At 42.5% G+C, this 16,771-nt stretch overlaps 1 protein-coding gene across 1 annotated transcript in view; it reads left to right on the plus strand.

Annotated features, from left to right (window-relative positions):
* Window positions 1-16,431, plus strand: part of LOC138963278 (xaa-Arg dipeptidase-like) — a 31,918-nt gene extending 15,487 nt beyond the window's left edge. The window contains exons 3-6 of the mRNA XM_070335339.1: window positions 8,232-8,374; window positions 9,054-9,208; window positions 11,995-12,238; window positions 14,619-16,431. Coding sequence (XP_070191440.1) covers window positions 8,232-8,374; window positions 9,054-9,208; window positions 11,995-12,238; window positions 14,619-14,764 — 688 coding nt within the window. The 3' untranslated portion in view covers window positions 14,765-16,431. The remainder of the gene's footprint in view (window positions 1-8,231; window positions 8,375-9,053; window positions 9,209-11,994; window positions 12,239-14,618) is intronic.
* The last annotated feature ends 340 nt before the right edge of the window (window positions 16,432-16,771 follow it).

Here is a 16,771-nt window from a genome sequence, read left to right on the forward strand (position 1 = left end):
TATCAACAATCAAAATGGAGGAATGAAAGTTGCACTGCATGAAATTATGTACAAGGTTACTTGGTATAATATCAGTAAAAAAAAGGCTAACAACTGGGTTAGAATTAATGGTAAAACACATTCTGTAGAAGATGGTTACTATGACTTCTGCACTTTAGAGAAAGAATTGTTTGCTCCAGTAGGTATTACAGCGAGTTTAAATCATGCAAGTCTCATTGCTACTCTTACTATGCCCAAAACTAGAGAAGTAAACGTTGAGTTTCCAACCAAACTCCTTGATATGCTTGGAATTACAAATTTATACAAGGGAACACGTCCCATTGACATGGATGTTAACAGTGTACTGTTTGTTCACATGAGAGAGCTTAACACATCCTATAATCTGTTTAATGATCAGCGTTCTGATCTGCTTAGAATTCTTCCACCGAGTGATGCCTCTTTTTGTAAAATGCACGTGCCAACATTTAAGACACTTCAGTTCAAGGACTTGGAGGAAGGGTGTCATGAATTCCTACACATTGATCTGAAAAATCAAAGTGGACAACCAGTTGATTGTTTGTTTAACATTACATTGGAAATAGTTCCATAAAATATTGAGTATTAAAATGTCGAGTGGACCTACAATAGCTTATCCTGTTGCATGTTCAACTATAGAGTTGAAAGATTTAGCAGACGCTATCGACTTTGAGAGCAATGCTGAAGTTGGTGCAGTGTGTGTCGATATTGCTATCATGTGATCGTCACATGATACATATTAATAGACTGTGAACTACGTCACTATTATGTGTGTGAATGTACGCGCGAGACATGCGCAGTGTTGTACGATGTTACCGCCAAGATGGCCTAGAAGCCAAACAATAAAGTGAAGCCATTATCTCTTCAACTGTTACTGCAGTGTCCGTTTCTGTACATGGAACCCGGAGCGAATGCGTCCATAAACATTCAACTAACACAAACACAAAACGATACATGGTGTCAGAATCATCATGGCAGAAGACGGAGTAGCAGCGCAGCCGAGGTCGGTAACCGTCAAAGTTCCGTTACCTCAGAGACTTGAGCTTTCAGCACAAGGTTTGGAGGCGACTTGGCGCAAGTTCAAGCGGTCGTGGGAGACATACGAACTAGCATCGCGTCTTGATTCTCAGGATGAGAAGTATCGAGCCGCAGTATTCAAGACTTGTCTCAGTGATGGTGCAAGGGACGTGTTCGAAGGTTTGCCTTTCGAGGCTGCAGACGACAAGGACAAAATTACGAAGATAATTCCCTTGTTCGAAGCCTACTGTGTGGGGGAGACATCAGAAGTCTACGAGACTTACAAGTTTCACCAGCGAAAGCAAGAGAAGGGGGAAACGATCGACACGTACATCGGAGCACTCCGACAACTAGCTAGCTCCTGTAACTTCAAGACATTCGAAGAAAGGATGCTACGCGATCAAGTCGTTATTGGACTGTCAGATGACACGGTTCGGGAAAAACTCTTGCAAGAGTCAGGTCTAACTTTGAAAAAGTGCATTGAGATCTGCAGAGTGAGTGAGGCAGCAGCCCAGCAGGCCAAGAGTATGGCTGGTGATGAAGCCCTACATCGTGTCGGTGTGCATGTGAGAAAAAAGACAAACAGTCAGAAGGACAAGGGTGCTACCCCGAAGTCGAAGCATGATCGTCATGATGGTAGAGGTATGGGCGAAAGAGACAGTGGTGTGAAAGCGTGTGTGTATTGTGGCAAATCGCACAAGAAAGGCAAGGAACACTGTTTCGCATATGGCAAGACTTGCAATCGTTGCAAAAAGAAAAACCATTTTGCTCGTCAGTGCAAACAAAGCTCAGATAGGCAAGTGCATGAAATGTCTGATGAAGAGAGTGATGATGATGATGGTCATTTTGTTCTGACGATGAGTGAAAATGATGATGAACATGTTTTGTCTGTTGATGATGTTGATAAATCTGTGCATGCAAAAATGCTTGTTGGACATGACAGAGTGACGACATCGTTGCAACTTGACAGTGGAGCCACTATCAACAGTTTGTCCGTAGAGACGTACAAGACTGTGACGGGAGACGTAGCGTTGACAAAGCTGACCAAAAGCAACAAACGCTTGTTGATGTATGACAAAAGACCAGTAACTCCTCTAGGTGAGCGTATTCTGCCTGTGGTCAATCCAAAGAACGGCAAAAGCTACAAAGTGCGCTTTGTGGTAGTGAACGCCAAAGTGAAGGATATCTTGGGCTGTAGAGCAAGCCAACACATGCAGTTGATCACGGTCAATGTCGAGAACATTTCAGCCATAGGCACAGGGGATAAGCATGTTCTCACAGGGTTTGATGACGTATTCAAAGGGGAGGTTGGGGCTCTGGACGGAAAGCTAACGTTTGAAACAGACCCATCGGTTCCTCCAGTGAAGCTTCCATGTCGTCAGTGGCCCATAGCTGTCAAAGAGAAGGTCAAAGCAGAAATTGATCGTCTGCTTGAGTTAGGGGTCCTCGTTCCGGTGAACACACCAACTGATTGGATTAGCAGCGTAGTTGTGACGTTGAAGCCCAATGGTCAGGCTAGGTTGTGCATAGATCCAAAACCCTTGAACAAGGCATTGAAAAGAAATGATTACCCCATGAAGAGCATTGATGACGCGTTAGAGTCGATGGTAGGCGCAAAGATTTTCTCGCATTTCGACATGCGCAATGGCTTCTGGCACGTTGTCCTGGACGACGAAAGCAGTCTCTTGACAACGTTTGAAACCCCTTTCGGAAAATTTCGCTGGACTAGAATGCCGTTCGGTGCGTCGGTATGTCCAGAGGAATTTCAGCGCCGTGTCGATGATGCGCTGAACGGACTGCCGGGCGTGTTCGCAGTCCATGATGATGTCATTGTGTGGGGGTCGGGAGACACAGAGAAAGAAGCAGCAAAAGACCATGACCAGAACGTTCGGTTGTTCTTGCAGAGATGTCGCGAGAAGAACATCAAACTGAACAAAGAGAAGGTCGAGTACAGGAAAACTGAGGTCTCGTATCTGGGTCACGTGATCTCAAAGGACGGGTTGAAGTGTGACATGAAGAAAGTCGATGCAATCAAGTCGTTTCCGCAGCCAGAAGACAAAGCGGCGGTTCAGAGACTTCTGGGGATGGTAGGGTATCTCCAGAAGTTTGCACCACGTCTGTCGGAGGTCGCAGCGCCTCTGCGTGAGCTGGTGAAAAAAGACGTGCATTTCCGCTGGGATGAGAACCTGCACGGGAAAGCGTTTGATGAGATCAAGCGCATGTTGACTGAACCACCGGTTTTGCGATTTTTTGACCCTGGTGCGAAAACTACTCTTCAGTGTGATGCGTCTGAGTTCGGTCTGGGGGCGTGTTTGTTGTCAGATGGACAACCGGTACAGTTCGCGTCGCGAGCGCTGACCCAAACTGAACGCAACTATGCGCAAATAGAGAAGGAAATGCTTGCGATTCTCTTCGGGCTGGAACGTTTCGAGCGCTATGTGTATGGTAGACATGTTGAGGTGGAGTCTGATCACAAGCCGTTGATTCCCATTCACCACAAAACCTTGTTGGCAGCGCCAAAACGTCTGCAACGCATGTTGCTGAGAACGCAAAAGTTTGACTACACTGTGGTGTACAAGAAAGGTACAGAGATGTATCTCGCTGACACGCTCAGCAGAGCTGTGGTCAGGTCACACAAAGCAGGGAAAATGAAGAGCGAACAGATTTTCCAGACAGAAGTAGAGCAGGAAATCGAGAGCATTGACATGGCCGCGCATGTGTCCGTGTCTGAAGGGCGACTCGAAGAGTTGAAAGAGGCAACAAAACGTGATAAAGATTTGTGTCGGCTGATGCAAATAACACAAGAAGGTTGGCCTGAGTCGAGACAAAGCTTACCGCTAGGTCTTCAACCTTACTTTCCATTCAGAGAGGAAGTATCGACTCAGAACGGTCTTTGTTTCAAGGCAGAAAGGATCATTGTACCAACAGAAATGAGGGAGAAAGTCCTACACTTGCTCCATCAGGCTCATACTGGGATTCAGGGTTGCATGAGAAGGGCAAGAGAACTGGTCTATTGGCCAGGAATGAACGCAGACATAGAAAAGTTGGTGAGCAAATGTGCAACTTGTCAGACACACCAAAGCAACCAACAGAAAGAGCCCATGATTTCCCACCCAATACCTGAAAGGCCCTGGGAAACGCTAGGGTGTGATCTCTTTGACTTTCAAGAGAAGTCGTACCTGGTAGTGGTAGACTACTACTCTGATTTCTTTGAAGTCGATCGCCTTGAGAACAAAACAGCAGAAGAAGTCATCTACAAGACAAAAGCCCATTTAGCCAGACATGGAATCCCTGATAAGATCATCTCTGATAACGGTCCGCCGTATAGCTCAGACAAATACAGAGATTTCGCTGAGGCTTGGGGATTCGAACACATAACCAGTTCGCCATATTATCCGCAATCCAACGGAAAGGCAGAAAATGCGGTCAAACAAGCAAAAACTCTGATCATGAAAGCTGTAGAAAGCAAAACAGATCCGTACTTGGCTCTACTAGAGTTAAGGAACATACCATCGGAGGTGATGAAAACCTCTCCAGTGCAAAGACTGTTCAGCAGAAGAACCAAAACCAGAATTCCTACAGCCAAAACTCTGCTAAAACCGCAGACGTGCACAAACGTGACTGGCAATCTGATCAAAAGAAAAGAAAAACAGACAAAGTGCTATAACAGAGGTACAGCAGAACTAGAAACCCTACAGCCAGGTCAAACCGTGAGGGTGAAGTTAGGCAAAACTTGGACAAAAGCAAAAGTAGAGCAACAGGTAGATGTCAGGTCTTACAAACTGCACACAGAAAATGGTAAAGCATACAGACGCAACAGGCGTCAAATCAGAACAACTGGAGAAACACTGACCAACACTGGTCCAAGGGAGACAATCACTCGAAAAACAGACCTTGATAGGCAGAGACAGCTAAATGACCAAGCAGTGAAAAACTACAGAGCAGTAGCTGATAGTCAGACTCAGGTGACCAAAGTCAGTACTCCTGTGAGTGCGACAAACACACCTGAAACTAAAACACCTGTGAAGATTCAGCCAAATGAAAAGAAAACTGAACGCATCAAAGTCAAGTTCATGAAGTCACAAACCGCAGGTAAAACAGACACAGGTCAAAGTCAAATCACTTCTCGTGGACGTCAGGTTAAACCACCAGCTTACCTGAATGACTATGTCAAAACCTAAAGACTGAAGACTGTAGGAGACAGTTCAGTATTTGTTGTTTGTGTGTTTTGTTTGAAGAGAAAAGATAGACAGTGAAGAAAGTAAACATTTGGTGGTATTGTTTATGTCCCGCGTTGTGAGTGAATGTGATAAATTTAATTCAAGGCGTTGAATTATTGTCCAGTAAAGTTTCATTGTCCAGAGAGAGAATGTGTTGTTATTATTGGAGTTGTGAAATGATGCTCTAGTCAAGATGTCCAGTCAGTGTGAATGTGTGAAATTAATCTAGGCGTAAAAATAATCTCAGCCTATTGGACTATGGTGAGAATGAGAATTTTATGTGCAGAGAATTCATTTTCCCGTGAAGTTTGGACAGTAAAAGTCTTTGGACTTGTTTATGTAAAGAAAAGGGGATGTGTCGATATTGCTATCATGTGATCGTCACATGATACATATTAATAGACTGTGAACTACGTCACTATTATGTGTGTGAATGTACGCGCGAGACATGCGCAGTGTTGTACGATGTTACCGCCAAGATGGCCTAGAAGCCAAACAATAAAGTGAAGCCATTATCTCTTCAACTGTTACTGCAGTGTCCGTTTCTGTACATGGAACCCGGAGCGAATGCGTCCATAAACATTCAACTAACACAAACACAAAACGATACACAGTGTATGCATTCGAGTTTACAGACACTGGTCATTACAAGAGAAAGGAAATCGACGATGAAAAGAAACCAAGATTCCTCAAACTAGGTCAAATCCGTGATGTTAATGTACCTGATCCAATTGTCGATGACACATTCTACATGTGGAAACATCAGAATAAAAAATGGGTACTTAGTCCTGTTATAAAAAAGATTGACTGGGAAATGAAGTTTGAATTTGTGAGTCCATACACTCTTGTTGGAAAAGACGACACATTCCGTAAGTCAATCAATGCTAAACCACTAATTGTTAGCCTTGTTCCTGCGATTAACAGCAGGGGAGAAGTTGCAGTTAAACCTTTCCATAAGAACAACTATCTCATTCACAGAAAACAAAGTGTTGAAAAGGACGCTGACACCATTGTCGATTTTATACCCAAGCTTCCAATAGGGCAGAATGCAACTATGATATTTGATATAGTTGTCAGGAAAAGGGAAGAAACCACAAACACTGTTCTAATGAGAGGAATAAATCTCAACTGGAGACCATTAAATGTTGAAGAAGTCAGAGTATTTATTGCTGTTCAAAAGGATTCTAACACAATAAAAAAACAGACGTCAAACCAAAATGTTGTTGTTAACGCAGATATAAATAATTTAACAGAAATAAGAAGTATTAATCTTACTTATCTTGATTTGATTGCTTTCTACTATACAGATAAGGTGTTAAGCAATGAACAGCTTCAAAGCTTAGCAGAAACACTGGCGAGTGAGAATTAAGATAAATATTTTATATTTTGCATTAAAAGATGACTAGCAGTGTGAAGCTTTATCCTAATATTGATGAAAGTGCAGCAGAAAGTCAACAATTCAGACTGGCACACATTAGTAATATACAAAAACAACTAGAAGATGAATTAGAAAAATATTCTCGCGCTAGACGTAAGTACTCAACAACTTACAACAGCCTTTCTAATGCCAGCACTGGTTCTACTATCCTTGCATCAGCTGCAGGTGTAACGGGAACAATTCTGTTAGCTACCGGAGTAGGGACTCCAGTTTCTCTAATCCTAGGTGGTGTCGCAGCAGCAGTTGGTGGTTTATCATTTATAGCATCAGCTATAATGAAAAAAATTGTGAAAAAGCTTGAAAAACACGAATCCATTTCCACTCTTGCATCATCAAAATTGTCTAGCCTAAAACTGTCTATCAGTAAAGCACTTGAAGATTCAAAAGTTTCTGACGAAGAATTCAAACAGATACAAACAGACTTTGATGACTACAAAAGTAAGAAAGCAAGTATTCAAACAAAAACACGAGCTGAATATAACAAGCCACTCGATATAGAAGATCTGAAAAAGCAGTTTTTAAAAAAGGGGATTCAAATAGGACGGGAAGAAAAAGTAAAAATAGAATCACTTGTAAAGAGTTAACTATTCGTTTAGACAGTCACATTGCATGTATCAGATATAATTCTAACAGTGAAAGAACATATGAAGTAAAGTTTGTAAATGAGAGAGCGTATTGAGCTTAAGAATGTTGTATAAGAGAAAGGGAGAATGTACGTTCTGGGTTACTGATTCCGACAGACCCGGCATTGGTTCAAAACAACCTTACTTTACTATATTTTTTTTTTGTATGGATTTATGCAGTATTTTTCTGATTTTGTCGCATGTTTCATTTTAGTAAAAGTTTAGTCCAGAAGCCTATTTTGCGTTAATATTTAGGGTCTGTCGGAATCGGTGAGCCAGAACGTACATTCTCCCTTTCTCTGTCCTTTCAAAACTGCTATGGGTAGGCAAAGGTTCCCAAGAGCATACAAGGAGACAGCAGCAGCCAGAACCTATCACAAACAGAACTCTATAATTGACAGGTGTCTAGACGTAGAAAAATCATCGAGCTACTATAAATAGCTTGTGATCTTTGCCGGCAGACAGCTCGACCTGCAGAGCCTGCTGTGAAGGGAGACTACCAGGTCACCCTGTCACATAAAATTCAAGCACCCCTTCACATCATAGTGTCTGCCTACTTTGAAAAAAGCAACAAAGGAGTATGTATAGTATATGCCGTTCATAGAAAGACACGCCCCCATCTGACCCACCCCCACCATTGAAACTCACACAGACAAATTATAAAAACATACAGACTGTGAGAAAAGTATACCTAAAAGGACATTGTTCCATACTTAGAAAATATGCCACTGTAGCTGATGTATGAATGACAAAGAACAAATGTTTATTTTTGAATGTTTTATGTATGTTTTATTACGGACACAAAAGCTCAGCAATGCAATTTCTCTTTTAGAGATTAATAAAGTTATTGTATTGTATTGTATTGTATTGTATGTGAACATTTTTGTAAATGAAAAATACACATTTTTGTTGTTGCAGAATTAAGATCAGCTATCACGGGAAGGCCTCGCATGCGTCAAGCTACCCATGGAACGGTGTCAACGCTCTGGACGCTGCCGTTCAGTGCTACACAAACATCTCACACCTCAGACAGCAGATGAAACCCACCTGGAGAACTCATGGTGCAATGCTTGTCTTCTCTCTCTGCTTTCTTTTTCTTCCCCTCATGACAGTTCTCACAACGTTTTTGTTTTACTTTCAACAGCCACAACAGTTAAAACATGATGCAAATTTAAATTCTGATCTATATATGTAACACTTTAATGTAGCCAGATGATTGTGTTCTCCTCCTGGTCAGTTAGTTCAACCTGCTACTCCATCACAAATATTTAATTTTTAAATCTTTTAGATATACTCACAAAACAAATTCAATATACAATCATTTGACATTCATGTCGGTAACAATAAGCACTTCTCGACATAGAAAACAATAACAGGACAAATACAACACATGCTACATAAAATCTAGGAGACAAAAAATAGAAAATATTAGCCTTAAGGCCAAAAAAAAAAATTGTCTGTTTAGGGTAACATGACCAAAAAAAGTAGGGTCGGTAGGTAGGTAGGTTTTTTTTTTTGTTTTGTTTTTTGTTTTTTTGTGTGTGTGTGTAAATGAAACGCCAAATGTCTCTTTTTAGCATTTTTACCTCTTTTTTTTTCTTTTTTTTTTTGAAATCAAAAAAAAGTTTTTGGGTCGGCGCCAAATCGATAGGGTCGGTCGGGTTACCCTAAACAGACAATTTTTTTTTTTTGGCCTAAACAGAAACTTTTGCAATACTTTGTACTCTATTTTCTCCACAGGTGTGATAACAAACGGCGGAGCAAAACCAAACATCATACCCGAGCTGGCTGAACTGCTGTACTACATCCGAGCGCCCACCGACACGGAACTGGCCGTTCTCAAGGAGAAGGTGATCGGGTGTATGGAGGGGGCGGCCACCGCCACTGGCTGCAAGGTCAGTCACGCTATTCTGGAGTCTGCAATACACTCTTCAAAAAAAGTTACAGACAAGACCGAATTCTTTCATTTTTTAAAAATTATATAATTGAACAACCAAGGAGTAATGACAAACAAAGCAAAGATCGAACGCGGCAGCGACAATTCAGCTAGAGTGTGTCAAACGTGACAACCCTCGAAAATGGAATTCACAACAATGTGAATCAGTGTCAATAACGCGTGTGCCCTCCGTTGTGTGCCAGGCATTCAACACATCGTTGGCGCATGGAGTGGATCAGGTTGCATATGAATGCTCTGGGAACTCCATTCCACTCCTGCTGGAGCCATTGCAGCAGTTGACCCAGATTGGCAGGAGGAGGGTGATGTTGCTGTACCCGACGACAAAGCTCGTCCCACATGTGCTCTATGGGGTTCAGGTCCGGGCTGTTGGCTGACCACAGCATCCTGTTGACCCTGGCCTGCTGGATGAAGGTGTTTACAGCTGCACACCGATGGGGAGGTGCGTTGTCATCCTGAACCGTCGCGATATAACCTTCGCGGTTGAAAACGACGTTAAACACCAAATAAATGAATAAATAAATAAATGTCATCCTGAAGAATCGGACGAGGGCCGATCGCTTGGAGGGCTGGAACGACCAGGGGTTGCAGGATCTCATTCTGGTAGCGGACACTTGTCAAGTTGCCCACTACATGGTACAGAGGTGTCCTAATAGACGTGTGCTGATCCCTCTCCAGACCATCACAGAGCCTCCGCCAAAACGCTGTAGTTCCAGAACAGCGCCTTCTGCGAAGCGCTCTCCGCGACGCCTCCACACTCGGATGCGACCATCAGCAGGTTCCAAGCAAAAGCGGGACTCATCTGTAAACAACACCTGAGCCAACTGCTGACGTTGCCACCTCACCTGTTGAGTGCACCAGGCTCGGCGAGCTGCTCGGTGATAAGCAGTCAGGGTTGTTCCTCGAACTGGACGCCTTGCACGCAAGCCAAAGTTGTGTAAGCGGTTTCGGATCGTCTGACCACTAATAACAGTGTTGGTGGTAGCTTGTAGGCGTTGCCTAATGTTGTTTGCCGTAGCCATTCTTTGTTGCATGGCCTGCCTCTGAATGAAGCGATCCTCTCTTTGTGTGGTGACTCTGGGCCGACCAGAACCTTGTCGCTCCTGCACTCTTCCAGTTGCTTAGAATCTCTGTTTTAGTCTGATGATGACAGTGGGAGCCACTGCAAGCCTCTGGCCACTTGCCTGGCAACAACACCGTCTTGTAGCCATCCTATTGCCCTTCCTCTATCCAAATCGCTCAGTTTTCTTCGTGGGGACATGTTGCTACTGTGCATAATTGTGTCAGCGTGTCAACCTTTAAACACAAGCTGGTGAGCGATGTTCATAGCCAGGACCCTGTTGTAGCACGTGCATCACAACCTTTTGCCCTGACATGCGTTCCGCAAATTTTATGGGGCTATAAAAAACACCCTTTTTCTTCCAAAATGCACAAGCTTTTGAGAAGTCCCACAAAGGGAAATAACTCTGCCTGCCAAACAAAATTCTAGGTCAAGACTCATTGTTCATTTGTTAATTCAAACACATTAATCTTTTAATTATTATGTCGATGTTTAATTTTTTGGCAATTTTTATATTTAGTCAAGTTTTGACTAAATATTTTAACATCGAGGGGGAATCGAAACGAGGGTCGTGGTGTATGTGCGTGTGTGTGTGTGTGTGTGCGTGTGTGTGTGTGTGCGTGTGTGTGTGTGTGTAGAGCGATTCAGACTAAACTTGTGGACCGATCTTTATGAAATTTGACATGAGAGTTCCTGGGTATGAAATCCCCGAACGTTTTTTTCATTTTTTTGATAAATGTCTTTGATGACGTCATATCCGGCTTTTCGTGAAAGTTGAGGCGGCACTGTCACGCCCTCATTTTTCAACCAAATTGGTTCAAATTTTGGTCAAGTAATCTTCGACGAAGCCCGGACTTCGGTATTGCATTTCAGCGTGGTGGCTTAAAAATTAATTAATGACTTTGGTCATTAAAAATCGGAAAATTGTAAAAAAAAAATAAAAATTTATAAAACGATCCAAATTTACGTTTATCTTATTCTCCATCATCTGCTGATTCCAAAAACATATAAATATGTTATATTCGGATTAAAAACAAGCTCTGAAAATTAAATATATAAAAATTATTATCAAAATTTTTTTTCGAAATCAATTTAAAAACACTTTCATCTTATTCCTTGTCGGTTCCTGATTCCAAAAATATATAGATATGATATGTTTGGATTAAAAACACGCTCAGAAAGTTAAAACAAAGAGAGGTACAGAAAAGCGTGCTATCCTTCTTAGCGCAACTACTACCCCGCTCTTCTTGTCAATTTCACTGCCTTTGCCACGAGCGGTGGACTGACGATGCTACGAGTCAGTTTCATTCTGTGAGTTCGACAGCTACTTGACTAAATATTGTATTTTCGCCTTACGCGACTTGTTTATAATTAGATCCGTTTTTTCAACCGATCTTTAACTTTTTTTGAAGAGTGTATGTGTTTTTCCATTGTTTGTGTGTGTTTTTGTGTATGTTGCATGTGTGTGTGTGTGTTGTGTGTGTGTGTGCGTGTGTGTGTGTGTGCGTGTGTGTGTGTGTGTGTGTGTGTATGTTGTGTGCGTGTGTATGTTGTGTGTGTGTGTGTGTGTGTGTGTGTGTGTGTGTGTGTGCGTGTGTATGTTGTGAGTGTGTGTTATTTCAATATGCTTCTATTGAAATGTCATTTTTCTGTCGGTGTGCCTGCAGGTAAGCTACGAGTTCGACCCCAAGCCCTATTCCTCCTTGGTGTCGAGCGACGTGATGGCGGCGCTGTACGTGGACAACGGCCGTGAGGTGGGCATCCGACCCGAGAGGGACCCGGAGAGGGTGAGGAAAGCGGGTGGCTCCACGGACATGGGTAACGTCTCGCACCTCGTTCCCAGCATCCATCCCAACTTCTACATTGGCACCACAGCCAGCCCCCACTCGCGTGATTTTGCTCAACAAACAAGTGAGTGTGATAACGAACAGTTCTTCTGCAGCTCCATTGAAACCTGGCCGAGAGGGCTTTCCAACTTGACATGTCTTCTTCTTCTTCTTCTTCTTCGTTCATGGGCGTAGACTCCCACGTTCACTCATGTTTTTTAGCACGACTGGAATTTTACGTGTATGACCGTTTTTACCCCGGCATTCAGGCAGCCATACGCCAATTTCGGAGGAGGCATGCTGGGTATTTTCGTGTTTCTATAACCCACCGAACTCTGACATAGATTACAGGATCTTTTCTGTGCGCACTTGGTCTTGTGCTTGCGTGTACACACGAAGGGGGTTAAGCCACTAGCAAGTCTGCACATAAGTTGACCTGGGAGATCGGAAAAATCTCCACTCTTAACCCACCAGGCGGCAGCGACCGGGATTCGAACTCACGACCTCCCGATTAGGAGGCCGAGGTCTTACCACCACGCCACTGCGCCCGTCCACTTGACATGTCATTGTGTGCCATGCAGTGAAACCAGGCCGAGAGGGCTTTCCAACTTGACATGTCATTGTGTGCCATGCAGTGAAAACAGCCCGAGAGAGCTTTCCAACTTGACATGTCATTGTGTGCCATGCAGTGAAAACAGCCCGAGAGAGCTTTCCAACTTGACATGTCATTGTGTGCCATGCAGTGAAACCAGGCCGAGAGGGCTTTCCAACTTGACATGTCATTGTGTGCCATGCAGTGAAACCAGGCCGAGAGGGCTTTCCAACTTGACATGTCATTGTGTGCCATGCAGTGAAAACAGCCCGAGAGAGCTTTCCAACTTGACATGTCATTGTGTGCCATGCAGTGAAACCTCCTTTTGAAACCATCCAAAAAATCTGGTCTTAAAAAGGAGGGAGTCTTATCATAGGGGTATATTGTTACATCATTCGTTCTGTCACGCCTAGATTACTGCAACTCACTTTTGTCAGGTCTTCCCGCCTATCTGATAAAAAAACTTCAGCATGTCCAGAACTGTGCCGCGAGACTAATCTTAGGCGCTTCACGTAGACAGCACGCCATCCCTCTTCTGCAGCAGCTCCATTGGCTACCTGTTGAGGCCCGCATAAAATACAAACATGCATGCCCGGGCTACACTGCCATCCACTATCAGACACCATCCTATCTTTCAGACCTTCTTCAACTGTACAGACCCGCTCGCCCCTTACTCTCACTATTCCCGCTTATAGATGTAAAACCAAAGGCTGTCGCTCTTTTTCGTTCTTTGCTGCTGTAAACTTGAATTCCCTGCCCACTCAGATTTTCACATGCCCCCTCATTCTTTTCTTTCAAAAAACGGTTAAAAACTCATCTCTTCAGTCTTCACTGCAACTAGGAAAACAATTCTTCCCCCTTACATTGTGTAGCATTGATATATATAAGAGCATTTGTTTGTGCCCGCATGTGCCTGTGCCTGTGTGTGTGTGTGTGCGTGTGTGGGAAAGTGTCCCATCATTATGTGTAGCGAACATCTGAGATTGTTGTTGATAACGATAGTCATTTGAATTTGTGTATTGTGTACGTGATTGTGTTGCATTTACTTAAAGTTTATTTGTTTTTAAATGTAAAATTGTTGCTGTTATTAAGATTATTATATTTAAGATTGTAAGGCGCTTAGAACTATTTTAGGATTTGCGCCCTATAAATACCCTTATTGTTATATTATTATTATTTTTATACAGACCTTATGAACATAAATTCTTAGAAAACAAGGTCTTAAAATGGGGGAAGTCATAAATTGGGTTTATTTTTAAAGGGGGGCTCCACTGTAATATGAATGGCATTGTCCTGAATTAACGCACTTCCTGAAAGAAGACTGAGACCGGGAATTGCCATGTGAATACAGTCATTGTACATCCGTGACATTCATCTTTTGTCTCACTGTTTTGTAATCACCTATTGTGTGTCACAGTTTTGGGTGTATGACCGTTATTGAAACACCAGTATCTCATTCCACCTTTCGCATAATTATATTCAAGTTCCCTTTTGTTGATGACATTTTGTGTGATCTTGGACTGATCGAGGGCTAAAAGAATGATTGAATCAGTGCTTTAAATGGTAACATACAACAGCTAAGACACTGACATTTGAACTGGGCAGTGAGGATGGCTAATGGGTCATGTCTTACCGGGACATCTATACGATTCATCTCAGCTTTTACATTCTAGATTGGTTCACTGTCATTACCTCAAACGAGGGTTCATGTTGCAAAGGTAATAGGCTTTGTGATCTTAACGTCAATCACTATTAATTATTACTTAACCTGCGCGTAAGATCAGAAGACTAAGGCTTGGATGCTGGAATGCCCCTTCTCGTTTCATTTTCTTATTCCTCATTCTGTCACCTATTAAATCTTGTTTGTTTTCAGAGACAGAGGAAGCTGAGAACTACTCATTGGCAGTGGCCAAGGCGCTGGCGATGACAGGCATTGACCTACTTCTCAAGCCACAGCTCGTGCAGCAAGCACGGCACAGTCTCAGAGAGGCACTGGATGCAGAGAAAGCGGCTGCTTGAGTGACGCACTCAGTGATATACACAGTAAATCCAGCAAGCAAAGCACAGTCTCAGAGAGGCGCTGGACGCAGAGAAAGCGGCTGCTTGAGTGACGTGACGCACTCAGTGATATACACAGTGAATCCAGCAAGCAAAGCACAGCCTCAGAGAGGCGCTGGACGCTGAGAAAGCAGCCGCTTGAGTGACGTGACGTACTCTGTGATATACACAGTGAATCCAGCAAGCAAAGCACAGTCTCAGAGAGGCGCTGGACGCAGAGAAAGCGGCTGCTTGAGTGACGCACCCTGTGATATGCACAGTAAATCCAGATGCGAGATTAATTAATATTTTGTGCTGTTTTTTTAACACATCTGATGTGAATGACTGTTTCCTACTCAAAGAAAATCTTAAACAAATAAGACAGAGCCCTGTTTAGAGATCAAATAACTAAAGGGAAGTAAGCCCTGTTTAGAGATCAAATAACTAAAGGGAAGTAAGCCCTGTTTAGAGATCAAATAACTAAAGGGAAGTAAGCCCTGTTTAAAGATCAAATAACTAAAGGGAAGTAAGCCCTGTTTAGAGATCAAATAACTAAAGGGAAGTAAGCCCTGTTTAGAGATCAAATAACCAAAGGGAAGTAAGCCCTGTTTAGAGATCAAATAACTAAAGGGAAGTAAGCCCTGTTTAGAGATCAAATAACTAAAGGGAAGTATGCCCTGTTTAGAGATCAAATAACTAAAGGGAAGTAAGCCCTGTTTAGAGATCAAATAACTAAAGGGAAGTAAGCCCTGTTTAGAGATCAAAATAACCAAAGGGAAGTAAGCCCTGTTTAGAGATCAAATAACTAAAGAAAAGTAAGCCCTGTTTAGAGATCAAATAACTAAAGGGAAGTAAGCCCGGTTTAGAGATCAAATAACTAAAGGGAAGTAAGCCCTGTTTAGAGATCAAATAACTAAAGGGAAGTAAGCCCTGTTTAGAGATCAAATAACTAAAGGGAAGTAAGCCCTGTTTAGAGATCAAATAACTAAAGGGAAGTAAGCGCTCTAAATGCATACGACATGCGTAATGGAGTAAGCGAGAGTTATACGGAACCAATCTCCTGGCACCTGAGAGAATAACAAGCATTGGAATGAACAAGCGACTTTCGTCCGTCCCTTTGGTTAAGCGTCTTACTTCCCATTGGTTATTTGTTTTCTACACTTTTTCACAGGGATCAATCAATCAGCATTAACAGCTTGTATAGAGTGAAATTAATGTACACCGCAATTCAAGTCTTTCAGTGAAGATATCATGCAAGTGAAATTTACGAGTTGTGAATGAAGTAACTGTTATGTGATTTTTAGGAAATGTGGATGTGATATTTTGCGCTAATGTGTAATTCAGTGTCGTTCTCATACACAGCACTCATTTAAGCTTGCATGCTTAAGTCGCCTTCAATGTACACACGGACACAGATATTAGTAAGTCTAATGCAGTGAAATCACTGCACTTTTGTACAAAGGGTCGAAGAAGTTATGTTTCTTTTCTGTTTCAAGGACAGCATACTAATGGTGCCTTGAAGAATATTTTGATGAAGCAGTTTACTATGGAATGTGCAATAACATATATTCACTTGTACAGATTTTCCTTGATTTTTTTGTTTGGTTTTTTAGTTTTTGATTCAGACCCAAATAAAGTACAGAAATTTGTGTGTGTGAATTTCACTTTTATTTGTAAGTACATGTATGTGTACATTTGTAGTCTGTTTGTGTCATTCAACGCTTTATTCCCAAGACTCTGTGAAGTAACAAAGAGCTTTCATCCACTAATAGGTATAAAAGGGTGGCTTCAGGAATAGCGTGAAATAAAAAAATTTTTAAACTTTTTGGGTTTTTTCACAACTGGTGCATTGGTCTGGTGGTAAGGTCGTCAGCCCCTATGCCTGAGGTCCTGGGTTTGAATCCTGGTCATGGGGGTGGGTTTTTTTTCTTCCTTGGCCCGAAGAGAAAACAAGTCGCGTAAGGCGAAAATACAATATTTAGTCAAGTA

The sequence above is a fragment of the Littorina saxatilis genome, linkage group LG3 (genome assembly GCF_037325665.1).
Source record: "Littorina saxatilis isolate snail1 linkage group LG3, US_GU_Lsax_2.0, whole genome shotgun sequence".
Lineage (NCBI taxonomy): Eukaryota > Metazoa > Mollusca > Gastropoda > Littorinimorpha > Littorinidae > Littorina > Littorina saxatilis.